Source organism: Ambystoma mexicanum, chromosome 14 (assembly GCF_040938575.1).
Source record: "Ambystoma mexicanum isolate Mex_15411 chromosome 14, UKY_AmexF1_1, whole genome shotgun sequence".
Lineage (NCBI taxonomy): Eukaryota > Metazoa > Chordata > Amphibia > Caudata > Ambystomatidae > Ambystoma > Ambystoma mexicanum.
Window position 1 is genome coordinate 433020890 of NC_090940.1, and position 18074 is coordinate 433038963.

Here is an 18074-nt window from a genome sequence, read left to right on the forward strand (position 1 = left end):
AAGATTTAATTTGGGGAGGTGTGGTTAGTCTTACCGTCAGATTTGTTTTAGCTATAATGGCTAGGCCGCCTCCTTTGGCATTAGGTCTGTCTACTCTAAGGATTTGGTAGTTATCTAGCATGAGGGCAGAGCTTGCTACATCATGAAGCCACGATTCAGTGACTGCCATGATATCCAAGTCATCAGTGGATAATATGTCTGCAATTTCAGTGGTGTGTGCTATGAGAGATCTTGCGTTAATAAAAACGTTCGAGGTGGTGCAAGCGTTTGCATATACCACCGTACCCCTGAGGAAGTACCTATGCTGTGGCAACACAGTTATGCGACGAAACATGTCATGCAGTTATGACATACACCTGATAATTTATTTATGTAGTGTTCATTGTAAAAAACTTAGACCATTTAGCTGAGCGTCAAAAGGCGTACTAATTAAGTGCGTACTACAAATACGCTTTGAGTGGCGATGGTGATGCAAAATATTGTCACTTTGGGTGATGTTGATTTTTAAACATATTGAGCATTTTAGAGGTTTGTCATTAAAATAAAGATGTATACTTTCTTATAAAGAATATTTCAGTGTCACGTGTGATATTCACTCCTACAGAACCATATGAAAAGGTCCGTTTTGGTTCATTTTTCTAAAAAAGGAGCAAGGAAACTAGTCTCAATATATGTATTCTATTTTCAAATAGTGTATTGGTCTAGTAGTACCAGCGAACCTCTCGCCGCCACCATCCATGCTCTTAACTCAACACGCATTACCTCCACGCCCCGTTCCATGTCCAGTACTTCCTCTGTGTGGTTTTCAGCCTCCCCAACAGGGCCCTGCCATCTTCTGATCTTCAGGCTCTGCCCATCCTATGAGGTGCATAAAGCCCCACCTCAGCAAGAATGCACCACTTTCTTTTTGTTTCCTGCCTCTAGACAGCGATTATGGCATGCTGCTGGGCTTCACACTGAAATTCCTCCCTTTGTTAGTGGGTTCTAGGGGCATCGTAGGTGGCTACCCGAGCACCCCACTGCTACAAGGCAGCGGAATGGCATCTCACGTTAAGGCTCTCAGATTTCACTGCATAGCTGAGGGGGCCAGTTGAGGAGAGGCAAGGTCTGACTAAGTCAATCCACAAGTGTCATTTAAAGTGCAGTATGCCATCCTTTATAACAAAGTTCAATGGGGCAGTGCTCGGCCCACGCATCCAGTTAAAAGAAAGGGGCTGGGGAAATGCTCTTGGTACTCCAGGCACTTGAACAACTAGACCGCTAATTAGAGGGAGGACATGTTGGCTGTGACAGCGCGTAGGAGCACAATGATGTGCGGTTTGAGGAAGCAATTAAAAATGCCTGCGGAAGTTACTGTGGTGATGGGCTGGTGAGATTCCTATGGAAATCAGAAAAATGGGGACAGCCACGCAGAGCTTGGAGGATGTAGGTTAGTCCAGCTCATCATCCTCTTCCTCAGAAAGAGGAAAAAGAATGGAAGCAAGGCTAGAACACAGAGAAAAGAAAAGGAGCTAGTGAAATCCTAAAGAGGGCATTAAAGGAAGGGCATAAAAGGAGAAGGAAAGAGTATTCATCATCTTCTTCCTCAGGTTGAGAGTCCTTCACTTCATCATCACCCTCATCCAACAGAAAGGTGAGGAATGAGGGAAACATCTGAATAAAGAGGCCACAGCTTAAAGCCATATCCCGACTGTGGACTATGACTTTTCAGAGGGAGGAAGAGCCTGTTCCTTCAGGAGGTAAACACCCCCATTTAAAACAGTTTAAGAGAATGGTCAAGAAGCGGCTCCCCATGCTCCTGATGATACCAGAAATTAAAGAGTGAGCTAGACCACATTTCTGGCTAAAATGTACCCTAAAAAGGAGAAGGTAAAAGTCTACCACAGTCATTGAAGGTGGATGGCATTCTTCCAAGTCTGGAAAGGCAGGTACCTATGGCTATAGGAGACACAATTAAGGGCAGGAGTGATAAAAATATTGATTCTGCTGTGAAAAAACACACTAAAGAGCCCATTTGACTTTAAGTTCCTGTACATATGCTTCATAAGTGGGGGAAGATGGCTGTGGGAGGATTTTCTTGATTGGCCAAGGCGGCTGAAGAAGACAGTGCACCAATATTGGAGGCCATGCAAACAAGTTGAATTCCTCTCAGACCTGGCATGAGATGGGGTTAAGGCCTCAGCCTGCACTACGAGAGCCAGTACTGCAGGATGAAGCCATTTACATTTAAGGGGTTGGTGTAAAGACTTGCATCAAAAATCAGCTGCTTCCACGATTCCATTTGAAGGGCTGCTAGTGCTTGGAAATGAGTTTGAAGAGAAAGTCTGTTGGGAATTTTAGGCCGATAAACATGCTGATAAATTATCAAGAAAATCAGAATACAGAAACCATGAGAGACTTTTACAGAAGAAGCAGGTGGGCTTTCATAAAGGAAAGGGGTACTAATCTGCGGTGTCTTTCTCAGATGTCACATAAGAAAGACTTTCCCAGAGGAGTACTGCTGTCCTTTCTAAGCCATGTGAAGAAGTCCTGATGCCAAGCCAGTAGAGGCTTGGCTCTGGTGGTTTTCAAAGGAGCAGAATAAAAATGTCAAACGCCCATGTCAATGGGATTGTGACATACTGTTAAAAAATTGAGTTAGCAGAATTACTGAGATAGCCCAGGGTAGCAGCCACTCATGATCCCAGACTCTTGATGAAGTGTCAAGCCTTGGTTCAGAGAATTCAGGAGTTGCTAGAAAAGAATGTAGTGTCCTTGGTGCCCCGGAAGAAAAGAGGAAAGGTATTTTAATCCATCCAGCAAGTTCCAATAGTCCTGGTTTTGAAAAGACAAAGCAACTTAATTTCCTCCAAGAAATCTCTGATCTTCTGATATCCATCGATCTCCAGGTTACGTAGTCAACACTCATGTCCTCATAACCTGCTCGCTGTCAGTTGTGAGGGTTCTGAAATGTGAGGCGGACAACTTTGTAAAGAGTTTTCAAGATTAGCCATTTTATTAAATCAAAAGGTTGGATGAAAGCCTCAGTGTCTCTATCCTGACTAGGATTTTCCTGCCTAAAATAAACTAAAGGAAACACTAAAAGAAGATCTGTCCCTCACACTTGTACATTCAACAAAGCAACAAGGAAATGTATGGCAGTTCAATTCAACAAACATATATAGCATACAATTTAATTCACAATACTCTTCTCATAACCTGGGTGAATTCCCCTTCCCCAGATCCGAGCAAGGTTTTGCTCCATCGTTCAAAAGAAATAAGGAGATCCTGGTTTGCCATAAAGTTCCAACACAGTTCATGAGGTTTTAAGCATGATAACAAAAAGATCTGTTTCAATAATGTACCAAAAGAAATAGTATGCTCCAGCTCCTCATGGAGTAAGAACAAGTTTCACATTTGTCTTCTTCAAGTAAACAATTGTCTTTGCCAGGATGATTTGCCACAAACTTTGATAATGAAACTCCTCCATGGCAGGTTTACACAGTTCTTCTTTCAATGTCCCAATAAACATCAGTTGTCTTTGTTAGAACCACATTTCAGCACTTTTATCAACTACTACATGGTTTACTCCTATGCCAGGCCTTCTACATCAACAACTTGTCATAACGATATACTCTCCTGCCCGCTCAATACTACACAAAAGAACAAAGTGTGCTTCAGTGGTAACTTCCAACTTAGAACAACAACTTCACAAGGTTTCTTGGCATTAAACTTTAAACCAATTTCGGGGAAACATGGAATCACACTAGTGTTCTTTAGGACTCCTTTGCAACTATGCCCCTCTCACTCTGGATAATCTTCTCCAGAATGGCAGCCTGTATGCCACCTTTCTTTCCCCTCTACACCAACAACCAAACAGTGACCAGGATATGGTCTTACTCTGCTTCTGTCTTGGCTTTGGCAATGTGTGTTTATTTCACCCGATGATCTGTATTGCACAACAGATGAGCATCAAGTCTTATAACTCTTGGGTTTCCCAATATTCCCCTCTCGCCTTGAGCAATGTGTGTTGTATTGATATTGCTGAGTTTTTAAATACTCTTGACTTGGGTATTGCTTGTAGGCTTTTGCTTTTACTAAAGCTACCCCACTGGGTTTTTTGGGCATTCCACAAACTCACACTCTTGCTTTTATAGTCACTTTAGTTAAATAAGTATAACTTTCGTTGTTTTCTAATAGTTTGCTGTTCAAAATTGAAATTACTGCTTCTTTCACTCACACACAAGTGAAACTGCCTGCCGTGAACACGCGGACAGAGTCAAAGCGCTTTAGAGTCACTTGCAAGCTGTGACCTCAGCAGGTAAGTCGCTCACTCATGCTCTGCTTGGCGTTCGCAGGTCTTCTGTCATTGTGGCTCATTGCGATCTGGCGAGCAGCCTCCTCTTGTCCACCTCTGCTTGCGCCACTTGAAAATGGAGCTTCCGCCGCTCCCGAGAGGCTCGGGTGCAACCCAGCCACCTGAAATCTCTTGCCTCTGTACTTCTGCTTCCTGCTGCATGACATGTGCACAACAAACCTTCAATGGGCAAGCATCCTTTTCTCACGCTTCACGCTGCGCGACCTCTGCAACAGGGACAACTCGAGGCAAAGATCCTATCGGGACCCGCCACTGCTTTTGGCATTGGTCCCAACACCTTCTCTCACCTCTGGATTCAATTTAAACTGCATCCACGGCCAGGGCTGCATCCTCCTCTCCTGCTGCTCTAATGCCTGCCTGAGGGGGCTTTTTAAACCTCTCAGTCTCCCTCAGGTGTAGGTCATCTACACTAATTATCTGACCGCTCCTACAGAAGTGTTCCTCTGCAGCCCTCTTCCTCGTTCCAGTACTGAGGGAATTATGGGACTTGAAGTCCCTGCCAACAAAGTTAAGTTTTCCTAACCTTTTCTGCTTTTGATTTGACTTACGCTCTCTATAATATTTATTGAAGGAGTATCATACAAATTATTCATCCGTCTTGTTTGAAAAGAGGAATAAGGCTTTCTAGGCATTTGGTGGTTATTATACACAAACCTCCTTTCATTTTCCCCTTTGGAGTTAGGGGGATTTCTAGCTCTATGGATTGGAGAAGCGGTGTTATTCCTTTTTATACCACAGGAGTTCTGACTGGTTTCAACCACATTAGGGTGTTCAACATGTGGAACAGCTAGGTTATTGTGGCAACAAGCGATTATATACTTTGGCATTTGTGATACGTCTTCCTTAGAGGAAGGCAAATACTATGCATCACCCCAGGGATTCCCCTCACTTCCCTGAGCCTTTTCTCCTCCTGGGTGATCCTGCCGCAGATCACCACCCCAAGGTCAGGATCATGACGCGTCTGCCTTTCCCTGGCCACCTGGGAGGAGACTTTAAGCAGGGGTTTAGCGAGGGATCCGTAGGAGTCATCACACAGGTCAAGGCCCTTCCCTTTGGACTAAGGACAGCCACCTTAGTGGGTGGGACAACTGGGACTGACCGACCTACCCCTACGGAATCCACTACATCCCCTCTTACTGCTCTTATTCCTGTACCTATCTCTGCACACCTGGTTTTATTCTGTATATATTGCTTTCTGTAAATTGCCTGTATTATCTGTATATACTCCTTTTTCTATGCTACGCCTGCAAATAAGTACCTTTTGTATATACCCTCCTGTGATTAATGTCTTGTACGTAAATCGTGTACCCTTTTTGTGTAACAAGGCTTTGCATATACTTGTAACTGCTGCTAAATAAAACATACAAACAAACAAACACCAGGATATATATGAAGGTAATTGGTCCGGTGGTGGCTCATCTCCACAAGCTGCAACTCTTTTTTTTCCCTATCTGGACTTTTAGCTGAGCTAAGCGCCATGGGCCCTCAGGCTTGTAGGTGGCTGCAGATGGATATCCCCCAAAAGTCAACCCTGGATCACACTTCTGGCCATGACAAGGAATAAGCGCTGCATGGGAATGTGTGGAGGGCAGATGCCAATTCAAGGAGCTTTGAGGTTACAGTGAATAGGAGAGAACGGGACGGCCGGTCCTTGTGAATTAATTTTTTTAACTGGTTACTATGGTAACACAGCAAAATCCAGCAGCTGAATGTAGTTGGAGACTCCTTTAGCCTAGGAGTTTGAATCTTTTATTTATTTATTTATTGAGCATTTATAAAAGCACCTATACAGCAGAAAGCGTTTCCAGGAGCCACAAGGCAAAGTGGGGGTGGGGGAGGGGGACAGCAGAGGAAGAAAACAGTAAAACGGTCCTCCTAGGCCATGTTAATGTTAAAGGACATTTGTACCGCGCACTATCACCACTGGAGTGGTCCCCTGGCGCACTGGCGGCTCTGAAAGAGGAAGGGAGGATGAGTTAGTGGGAGGAAGCAGGAAAAGTGCAAGAGAGCAGTGATGTGCTGTTGGCGACCTCAGCCCGGTGGGTCCGTTGGCTGGGCCTGGGGTGTTTGCGGCCGGTAGTTGCTGTGTACTGTTGTGCAAGTCTATGTGTGTTTGTTGTTTTGCTGTTGCAATGTAGTGAAGTTTGTGTGGTTTGTTATGCTGTAGGTATGTGGTTGTGTTTGGTTAGGAGTTTGAGAGGTGAATGCAGAGGGGGGAAATTGTTAGTGGAATTGGTTAGTTGGCATCTCTATCCTGAATTGAGGCACCTCTGTCCTGGTCTGGGCCCTTCTGGCATTCAAGGTCCCTTTCACATCTGGCCCCCACCTCCACCAGCCTCCCTCACAACCCCACCTGTCCTCCCTTCATACTTCTGTGGGCAGTGCACCTGCTTAGGTCCACAACTCAGCTAGTGTGGTGATTGCCGATATCTCGACAATTCCACAACATTGTGGTAACTGGTAGCAACTAAGGGTCGGGTGAGGATGTTGGGTGGGAATGGCTGGGGTAGTTGACTCAGTCTTCATGTGTGTCGCCTGCATTTCAGTCTATCTCGTGTCACCTGTCCAGGTGCCGTGGGTGGTGCCCTGTCGGTTCTGGGCTGTCAGTGTCCTTTCCTGTTTAGTCATCCTTTTCTCTGTTTCGGTTTTCAGTTTGAGTCTGTGGTGTTGAAGAGCCAGGTTTTAAGTAATTTCCTGAATTTGTGGTGATCTTCAGTGTTTCTTCTTTCTTTTGGGATGTTGTTTCAGGTTTTTGCGGCCATGTGACATTCGGATTGTACAAGGGCAGAAAACAATACGTACAAGGGGGTGAGGTGCAGGTCAGGGGAACAAGGGTTTGGGGGGGGGGTAAGGGAGAGGGGACTACAGGGGCTGGATAACTACTAGGGCTGGATAACTAGTAGGGAGTCCCGGGAGGGCAAGTGCATAGGAAGAAAAATGGGAATGTTAATCAACTGCATTGTCAAGGGTGGACCAGCCTTAATAGGCTATTCAGGGAAGGGTGACAGAGAGCAAGTGCTAGTTATGGGGTACTGCAGAAGACTGGTCGGGAGAAGAGCCTGGCCCCTGTATGACTCAGAAGGGACCGGAGAGCCTATCGTAGCAGCAGCAGGAGAGGGTTAGCAAGGGAGAGGGAGAGAGAAAGAAGACTAGAAAGGAAGGTCTTGAGAAGTTTCCGGAACTTACGAAGATCTGGCTCAAGTCTGAGAGGGGCAGGGAGCCAATTTGAGAGTGAAGAACCTGCCAAAGACAGATCTACCCCCCACTCTCTGCTTGGCGAAACGTCTGACCTGAAGACAGTTAGAGCTAGAGGACTGAAGGACTCTGGCAGGGTGGTATTTAGGGTGAGAAAGTTGGAGATAGTGTGGTCCCAGGCTTCAGAAAGCCTTGTGGATGATGCAAAGGGTCTTGAATTTGATCCTTGAAGCCACCGGGAGTCAGTGGGAAAATTTGAGGGTTAGAGAGATGCGGCCCCTGGGCTTGAGGCTAAGGATACATCTGGATTAGTTGAGGGCAGACAGAAGAAAGAGGCAGATTGAGGAAGAGGCGATTGCAGAAGTCCATCCTACAGAGAACTAGAGCTCTGGAGACATTGAGTTTCTGGGGGGCAAGGAGAGGAAAGGGAGAATGCCTCCGAGTAGATGAAGCTGAAAGTGGGACTTCTTGGCAAGATCAGTGATATGAGGTGCGAAGGAGAGAGAGAATTCGTAGATGACACCCAGGTTTTTTGCCTCACAAAAGAGCGAAGGGGGGGGCCCCCAAGGAGGACGGCCATGGATTAGGATGGGAGAGGAAGGGGCAGGAGTTCCAATGAGAAGGATCTCAGTCTTACTGGCATTAAGACAGAGATCATTAGTAGCACAACCTGCCTGGATAGTAGTCAGACAGTCGGGAATGAGAGAGGAAGGAGAGGAGGGATGCTTAAAGGATAGCAGTGTTCCATCCCCATAACACTGGAAATGAGGAGAGAAGATGGAGATGAAGTGGGCAAGAGGGGGCAGATAGATGTTGAAAAGCCACAGCGAGAGGATAGAGGCCTGAGGGATGCTGCAAAGTGGAGAGCGAGTTAGAAGAGAGAAAAGGACCCAATTGAACCTGGGAAGGCCGGTTCGAGAGGAAATAGGTTAACCAAGCCAGTGCCCAGTCCGTGATACCCGGGGTATCATGGAAGCGTATCATGGAAGCGATTTAAGAGGGTAGCATGATTGACGTGTCGAAGGCAGAGGACAGATCGAGGCAGATAAGGGCAGAAGGAGGGTTGGAGTCAAGGGTAGAGAGCAAGTCTTCACATGTGTTCAGGAGAGCTGTTTCCCTGCCTCTGGTTGCTCTGAAGCCCACTCTGGTGGGCGTGGAGGCAACCAACAGATTCAGTATGGTGAATTAGTTGAGAGATGACCAACTTCTCCAATAATTTGCCCAAGAAGGGGATAGCGGAGATAGGGCAGTAGTTAGCCAGGCAGGAAGGGTCAGCAGAAATCTTTTTTTTTTAAGAGGGTGTGCAAAAGGGAGCGCTTGGGAGGTAATAAGGAGCCAGCAGCAAAAGAGTGGTTGAAAAACTCAGCCATAGAGGGAGCGAGGGTGGCAACATTGTCCTCGATGGTTCTAGAGGAGCAGGGAAGTACCTGTTTGGAGGAGACTTTCATAGAGCGAACAGACTTGGTGGCCTCATCCAGCGTTACAGATGAAAAGGAGGGGAGGAGAGAGAGAGGGGCCAATGGAGGTCTGAGTGCAGGTGTAGGTGGGAGGGGAGGAGAGTGAGGACAGGATGTCATGAGCTTTAGTTGTGAAGCCGGTGGCCAAAGCCATGCAGAGGGCCTGAGAAGGAAGAAGAAAAGTAGACACTGCAGTAGGATTGGCAAGTACCTTGCAGATTTTGAAGAGTTCAGCCGTGTTGGTGGTGGCCCCAGAGATGCGAGCTTGGATATGGGCCAGTTTCTTGGACCGGATGGAGAGTCAGTAATGTCTTTGGAGCAGGCGACAGGCCAGTTTGTCAGGGGGAAGTGTGGGAGGCCAACCACTTCTGTTCTGCAACTATGCACTTGCTTTTCAGCGAGGCAGTGATGCTGGAAATGTCTTATGGATGGACAGGGCCTCCTAGTCCTAGTCCTACCACTTCTCTGTGTGCGTTTTCTCTATGTTGTCTGTCACTGGGGTCCAGCCTGGACCTCTGGCAGTGCAGCTCTTCATTTTATATTTTGGTGAACACCACCCATGGAATACCCTTTGGCACCCATGGGTGGGGGTACACCCTTGTACCCCTATGTGTATTTTTGGGCACCTGTGTGTTGCCTACAGAGAAGGATATGGGCTGGTGGCAGCTACATGCTGACATGACAGTGGCTCGTAGTATCCTCCAATTTGGGATACCCAGGCCCAGCCGTAGGAATCTGTGTATTCCTGACAGAAGGCAAGATGGCCCCTGTGGTCTCTTGGGTTCTATTGTTTCTACTCTGTCCCTTCCTCCTGACTGGCTGTTGGGCGGAAATACCATATATGTCTCAGGGGCTGCCTCCTGTCAGACTGACTGGAGACTTCACGGATGTTGTGTATTGTGGGTACACCCCAGGGGTGGGGCCCGTGTGAATGGAGTTGGGAGTCAACTCACATTCTCTGTTGTGGGTGTCTGGTTTCTGTGTGTGTGAGAATAAATGAGACAGCCCTGCCTGAAACTGACCTGAATGCAGGGTAGTGTAGTGTGCTGAAAGGCTGGGTACATGCCCGAATCCACATTCCTTTATTATGGGGGTCTGGGCAGAGTGAATGGCCTGAATGCCTGTGAGCCTAATTTGCTGCCTGCCTGCACGATTGCCCTACTGTGTGATTGGCTGATTGAGCCTGGCTCAGGCAGAGTGAATGAGGGACAGATGTGTATATCTGGGGACCTCTCACTTACCAATTTGTTCAGTAGCTACAGTCGAAGCTTACCAAGAAGAAGCTGCTCCTTAAGGCCCAGCTTGAAGAGAAGGCTGCTGCTGCATTTCTTCAACAATCTGTAAGCTGTTGTGTCTACCAAGGACTGATCCAGAGCGGACCTGCTAACAAGGCCTCTCCCTGCGAGGGAGCATCGTGCAAAGCTGCTACTCTTCATCAAAGTATCCTGGAAGCCAGTCCTGTGAGCCTGCCATCAGAAGAAGGGGTCTTCGAAGTCCAGAAGAGGAGTGCCGGACATCTTGAGCAGAGAAGTCCATTGGTGTCTGTCGCCAGGGTCCAGAGGTACGTTTTGTGATTGCTGGAAGCCGTTGCCATCTACCACCCAGAAGAGGGGGTACACTGGTATAGTGCTTCTGGATACACCTGGAGCTGCGAAAGTTCCAATCTGCCTAAGAACATTTGAAAGGACACCTTGCAGTCACCATTGACCACTTTTTCCTGACGGAGAGAGCCCAGAGTCGTTGGGTGCTGTGGAAGGTCCGCTGGTGGGATTCCTGCCACCAGAAGCTATCAAAATCGTCCCGAAGGTCCAGACTTGGTGAGGGTCCGAGGTCCACTCCAGTGGTCGAGTACAGGTCGCTAGAAGCCGTCCAGAGGCCTGTGCTCAAGCTGCAGCAGCCAAGAACCGAAAGTCAGAGAACCGTGATATTTCGAAACCCAATACCAAAAGTGACCTATGCACCCGTCGCCGCCAGAAGTCATCAAAGGGTCCCAGGGGTCTTATCTTCATCCACCAAGTTTTGAGGAGACCACAGCAAGTTTCTTCCTCTCAGGACTTCTACAGTCAGAGAAATCATCGACCAAATGAGAGCACTGCAAAGAGCCAAACTGCTGCCATTCCGAAAGACTTTGGTTCCTTTTTATTCTTGGACTCCGCATCCCAGTGGCTCGATCTTCCAAAAGGGGTCCATCCTTGGAGGGAATCATCGAGTAAAGCTGAGAAACTCTGCCACTTCGCCTGCCAATGCACCAAAGGTACTTCACGAGGAAGAGCATCTTCAAGCCTCAGGGGTCGTCCAGGGATCCCAGATTTGCCTTGGATCCTGTTCTCCTATGGCGTCTTAGGTACTTTGGGGTGGTAGAACCTTTTAAAAGAAAGCACATGGTTGTTGCACAATATTGTAATGGGCTGCAAAAGACAACATAAGTTACTTCCTAACTTTTCTATTATAGGTTGTCCAGATGGGGGGGATCCTCACCCAGAATTACTTTTCTAGTCTAAAGAAAGTATTCTGCCACTGTTCATAACTAACCTGCCTTTCTTTCCTATTCTTTGCTGGTTACACCTTACATAAGAATTTCAAACTGTCTGCAGTTAGTGCAGTTCTTACTGAATTTAAGTAGTGTGTGGTACCACCTAGAGTGTATACATTTACCATTCTCTGAATAAGTATTCCATGTAAAAAGTGTTATTAGTTATATGTATATACTATTGGTAGAGGTAGCAACCTTATTTTATATAAAGAAACTGTGCTATCACCCAACATTGGGTGTGGACATTCCTTTGTGGGGGCTTAGAGCCTTGCTTTGGTCGTCCTATGCCTTTACCCTACCATATAGGGGGTAGAAGTACAAATACCCCCCCTCCATTCGTTCCAGAGGCGAGGTACCAATCATACCAACTGTTACACTTCGAGGCAGGCTTCATGCGGATCCTCATGGCAGGGGCAAGGAGGTCAAGGGTGTTGGAGATGAAGAGGTGAAGGTTAGCAAGGGTTGGGTCAGAATGAGAATCAATAGACGGTGTGGGGGTGAAAGTGGCGGCTACTAACACTCGTTTCCTCAATCGGATGACTTAGAAGGAAACAGGCAGAGCGGGCTGAGGCTGAGCCGGGAAGCCCAGAAGTGCAAGGTGAGACGTGAGGAGAGAATGATCAGACTAAGACAGAGATGTGCTGAGAGGGAGAGAGATCAGCTGAGATGAGCGCATCAAGGGTTTGCCCTGCTGAGTGAGTTGGTCCAAAGGGAGGAATGGTGAGGGAAAAGAAGTCACAGTGGTTGCAGAAGAGTAGGGTGGCCGCATCAGGAGAATCAGGATGAATATTGAAGTCTCCAAGGAGGAGAGGCTTAGAGGTAGAAGGAGAGAAGAGGTGAGGTCAGCCCACTCGGATAGGAAGGAGACCGGCCCAGGGGGCCTGTACATGCTAGTGAGAGTGATCGAGAGGGTGGGAATGAAGCAAAGCTTGCAAACAAGGAATTCAAAGGAGGAGTAGGATTGAATGGGTATGATAGATGCAGGAACCCATTCAAAGAAGAAGAAAGAGGAGAAAGAGAAGAAGGAGGAGGAGAAAGAAGAAAGAGAAGATTTTTTTTTATACTGAACTGTGTTTTGTACCCACCTATTATGTCTGGAATGCAGAGACGTCCTCACTACAAGGATGTGCAGTTCCTCTGGACGTGGGGAGGGGCTTTGAGCTTCAGCTGATAAATAGTAGTATCTCCTGGCGAAGGCGGAGGGTACCCAAATTATTGGTCTCCAAACTTTTTGATTGGTGGCATAGTGCGAAACCTGGCAGGATGGTCCCCTCGTGTTGGCAAATGTATATTGCTCCTCTGGGGTCAGAAGGCTTGTGGACTGATTCAGAAGATGGAGGGGCAGTATGGCTCTGCGTCTCCCAAAACCACATGCTGTAAGGTTTTGTGGTTAAAACATGCTAAACGAAGGGTCAGGGCAAAAACTGCCCTTTGTATTGTCCCTTGTCCCCTTGGTCCAGGCGGTGGTGGGGGCCGGGGGGGGGGGGTTGTAGTAGCATTCTGCAGGAGTAATGCACAGATTGTTGTGGGTGCTGGATTCCCACAGCCATGGTTTTTTGCATGTCGCCAGTTTTGGTGCCCGTTAGATTGTTTTCAGGTGCTGGCTTTGCCTTGTTTCTTTGTTGACCATTGAGACCCTAGCAGGTTGGGTCCCCTGGCACTATAATGAGTTGAATCAAGGTATTTGGGATAGGCATGAGTGGTCTCTGGGATCCACCTCCTATCCTTCTCCAGTTGGTGACAACAGTATTAAGTGGTGGTGGGGGGGCTTGCGTTATCCTCCCCCTCTGGTTTGATGGTGACAGATTCCGGGATAGGAGTTGTCCCCAGTTTGTATTGGCTAAGGTGTCGCTTGGTTGTACATGTTGTGTGAATTTGGAGGCATTCTAGGCTTGGCCCTGCCAGCTGGTGGGTTGATCCTGCCTTGAAGTGGTACTGGGAAGGGTCACTGTTCTATGTATATGGGACATATGAGGAGGTAGCCTGGGTGGTTTGACTGAGTCCCGGCTTCATCTTACAGGATGAATTAAGTGGGTACAGGCCGGCTGAATATAGTAGGCCCGATAAATATGTGGGCATTTGTTTTTGGCAGATGGTTGTGCCCCCAGTAATGTATAATCTATATTGGGATCTAGCAATGTATTAGGTGAAGAGAACGCTCTGAAGTTCTCCCGAGCCCCTTCACCACCCATGGTATGGAGAAAGGTGGGATGCTGATCCTCTATTGAGTGCCAACCTCAGTGGTTTCCAGACCTTTTATGAGGAGCCCCACTGCCCCCAAAAGCACAAATGTTGTTGTCTTGGCCACCAAAAGCCAGAACTGCTTCTTTTCTGTTAAACGTAGTTACCGTCTTCTCATTTGAAGGAGCCTTGTCCCCTGCCTAGACATTCTATGGGCCTGCTAGAGAAGCCAGCCCGACAGTTTGAATTCTGATGTCCTACCTTCTGACTGCTGAAGGCAGATGACCTGGTCTTGCAGTATGGTAGTGTTTTGAATTTTGGAACATGGATGAGAGAGTTTTCCTCTGTCTGTCTCAGACACTATTCCATTAGTTTTGAGGGTGAGGCTCCCGTGCTGTGTATGGTGGAAGGATGGGCTCAGCATTGCTTAAGCGGTGCCCATCCTCTGAATCAGCCTCCTATCTCACATCTTTCAGGTTCTGTACTACCAATGAGGGTCTGCTTAGCCAACAAGTTGGAATTTGTGTATGGATGTCTGAATCTGTGCACTTTGGCATCTGGTTTGTCCCATTGAAATGTTTGCTTCTTCAGCCCACCAGAGATGCGGCTCAAGGGACTACAGTTTGGTGGGCTACATTACTTTTTGGATATTTTGAGGCACCAGCCTCTGGGTAGGAGATCTTCAATGAAGATCCTTCATTAAGGGGATTTTTCTATCCCCAATTACCATAGTCCATTGGTCATATACACCAGAGTGTGGGTCAGGGTCTTAGGAGCCCCGGCTTCCCTCCCCACTTGCTTGGGGAGACCTTACCCTGGTGCTCACTCTTCACCCTCAGACCACGACAGCTCTTTTGAATCCCTTTGGTTCCCCCTTCCAATGGTTGAGCAGTCCCACATTTGGGCTAGAGCTGGCCAAATGTCATATTTTTGGATGGGGGCATTTTTGGGAGGCTCTTCCTGATCATGTAGCTCTAGCAATAGGGATGCGGTTGTTGCCCTTTCATGCAGCGCAGACTGCCAGGCCCCCGTCTTGCCAGGTTGTTCCTCAGGGCTCTGCGAGTTTGAAGTTGGCCTAGGGTTGCTTTATTCCCTGATCTTTGCCTGGGGCTTCCGTGATTCTCTAGGGGTCCATGGGTTTGGAAAGTCCAGGACTAGGGCTCCCGGCCAGCCGACATTCCTGTGCGGTCCAAGTAGGTGCTGATCCGATATTTGGTATATTTCATAAAGTAAGTACCATGATGAATTTGTAAGGTACTTATACAACAAGTAAATTGAGTTTCAAAGCGCCCACAGGGCAACATGGAGGGAACATGGGAATTAAATGTAAATACAACAATGAAAGATAGAGGCGGTCCTTCTAGGCCTTGTGAGCATTCAGAACGTGCAAGTGCAGAGAGAGAGAGGGACGGGATGAGGGAGGGGGATTACTTGCTGGTAATCTTCACAACTCCTAGTCCTACTCTTGCTCATCACAGTACTGACACCCTCCTCTACCTCCCCGTTGGTAAGATAGTCATGGGTCCTTTAGTAGAATTAGGAGGATTGCGGGATTGCTCAGCTGCTTTATATCCTGGGTTCTGAGATGCAGGGGCTAAAAAAAAAAATAAAAAAAAAAGCATGGGCAAAGTTAACTGTTTGGACGTTTACTGCTGTAGGCAACAGGGTGTAAGGAGGACAGTGCAAAGTTTCAAAGCAGCCTCAGGAGGACGCGTCAAAAATAGCCCAAACAAAATCCAAATACCACATGCAATGGGGGTTTGGTTTGGGAGAGGCAGCGTCGGGAGGACTAAAAACTGGATTTGCTGTCAAAAGTAGAACAAACATGGGCCAAATTGTATGCAAAATAGATGAATATTGCAACCTTAAAAATCACTGCCGGCTGGAAAATGGAAAGCCCTGCACCAGACTAGCTTCTTACGAAGCTGCCGATTGGAGCAAATATTGTTAGGGAACTCCTCATTGGGTAGCATGGCGAAGGAGTTTGGAAAAAGAAACTTCATTGATTTGGCTTTTTTTTTCTATGCTGTGGCATTGCCGGTTGCTATGCCAACCAGATATTCTCCGTTCAGAACCCTCCCTTCCCACTCTGTCCAATAACAGTGGTTTTGGCAATTTTGTGGCGCTTGCAAAAAACAAATAAATGTCTGGAAAAATGTTCTGTCAGAAGGCAATGGTTTTCGCGAGAAATCTGGTGTTGGAGATCGACCTGTAATTTTTAGAGTCGAGGGGTTCAAAAGGATGCCTTTTTTTAGAAGCAGTTTGACGTGCGCTATTTAAACATCCTCTGGAAAGGTGCCAGAGGTGAGGGAGTTGTTTAGTATGGACCTTGCGTGTTCTCTTGAGCAAGCAGAGGAGAATATTTCTTTCAGAAGAGAGGCAGGACAGGGGTCATGGGGGAAACTGAGGGTTTGCTGCGGCTAATAGATCTAGGAACTCCTTTCTCGAGAGGGGCTGGAAGGAGTCGAAGGCTGGCATCGGGCAGGGTAGATGAGGGACATGGGGTGAGGGTGCAGAGTTTGGAGTTAAGGGTTGCCTTCCTGTCAAGTGCAGTGTAGTAGAAATGTAGCGATAGGGAATGACAGGGCGTTTGTGTGCGGGTGGTTTGGGCAGAGGTGCAAGTCGGTTTCACGAATTCAGAGATGATCTTGTGGAGTTCTATGCTGCTGCCACAGTTCAGAATTTGTTTATTGTAGTAGGCCTTTTGGATCTCGGATTTGTAATTACAGTGGTGGGTGAAAATAGATATGCTTAGAGCGGTTATAGATGATCGCAATTTGCTCTTCAGAGAGTTATTTTGACTTTTGAAGATCTTTAGGTGGGACGTGAACCATTTGGGGGAAAGTCCTTTCTGTGTGGTTGCAGGGCGTGAGGTGGTGAGAGGAATTAGATTATAAAATAATGGTTATTTTTGTTTTCTTCGTTTTTTACTTAGTACATTTCGGTAAAAGTTACTTTTAGTTTTGCATTTTCAGTACCCTTCATTTCTGTGGAGTTATTTTTACTGTACCATCACAGTTTAAATAAGTAGCCAATAGAAACTCAGGTAACATGGGTAACTACTTCTCAACCACACACACCCTAGCAAGGATTATAGAAGTGCAAACACAGACAACCCCAGTTGGATGAAAAGGCGTTAAAAAAGGAGAAAAACCTATCACAGAACTGCGCATTACTCACAATATATAGAAAAGTATCAAAACGGCAAGGTGGCGTAAGATAGCAACCATATATGATGATAGCCAGGGCCATCTTAAGCACTTTTGGGGCCCTGGGCACAGACATCTTTGGGGCCCCCCTCCACCAACCCAAAGGAATTAAGGGATCAAAAATACTGGTTGCGCCCCTCGCCCTCACTGTCGCGCTCACAACCTATAGGTTGATATGCTGTCTCGCAGCATAATAAGCATGTCTCCCTTTAAGTCCCCTTCTCCTCTTCATTCTTGCTCTAATCAGAAAACAAGTAGCATTTGAAGACCAACATTAGCAGTCTACAAAGAGGTTAATTCTGCTCTAGTATATATACGGGAGACTTTATCAAAAACATTCAACAGCCTGTAGTATTAATGCAGGTGCGTATGCAAAAGGTACATGTAACCCATAATAGACAGAAAACTCACATTAGCTGCCTCAGAGAATGCAAAGGTGCTCATGCATGGATAGAGGAGACCAATTGGAAGGAAGGATAAAGCTACACATACTGTAGCATGGATAGTGGATACAGATTAGAAGCTATCAGGAAGGTGTCTTTATCCAGACAGACTGAGATTAGAAGTGGGATATGGTTTTCAAATAGTATTGCCATTAGATATCAAAAGGAACACATTCCTGTTGTGTGCAATATAAATATGCTCACTATTAAAGTGGAAGAAACCCTATAGCCAGTGAAACCACGAATAAGACTTTCATAAAGATCATACCATGAGATGGAAATCACTCTGAAGGGCTGACAATTTGAAAGGTTTAGGGTCTGGCAATATCGAGAGGTTTGGTAATACAAGATTAAAGGAGATGCCCAGGATCACACACAGGGTGAAGCTGGGATGTGTGCCAACTCTGCAATTTCTGCATTTGAACACGTTCTTTTCCAGTTCTTACCATGAACTAAAACAATCTCATTTTATAAAAACAGACTTGGAAAGTACACATACACATTATCAAACATGACCATTTTTTAAACAAAATATTATGAAAGGGTGTTATGCAAAATGGGAATGATTCTAGCTTGATTCTGTCCATCATCAAGGGAAATATATAAGTACCAGCATACCAATCGATGTGATTTAACAAATTTAATCTGGGTTTGTCTTTTGTATTTTAAAGCTTTAAATACTTCCAAAACAATGGCTTG

General features: G+C 46.6%; 1 protein-coding gene across 7 annotated transcripts in view; it reads right to left on the reverse strand.

Annotated features, from left to right (window-relative positions):
* The window catches only part of ABCD4 (ATP binding cassette subfamily D member 4), a 683911-nt gene that overhangs the window by 662223 nt on the left and 3614 nt on the right, over positions 1-18074 (reverse strand). For 2 of the 7 annotated variants that reach the window (XM_069637620.1, XM_069637618.1), the window contains exon 2: positions 10283-11373. The exons of 4 other annotated variants lie outside the window; for them this stretch is intronic. In XM_069637620.1, the coding sequence (XP_069493721.1) occupies positions 10283-10445 (163 nt within the window). In that variant the 5' untranslated portion in view covers positions 10446-11373. Of the gene's footprint in view, positions 1-10282; positions 11374-18074 lie in introns of those variants that run through there. One more of the 7 variants, XM_069637621.1, reaches the window with a different exon arrangement.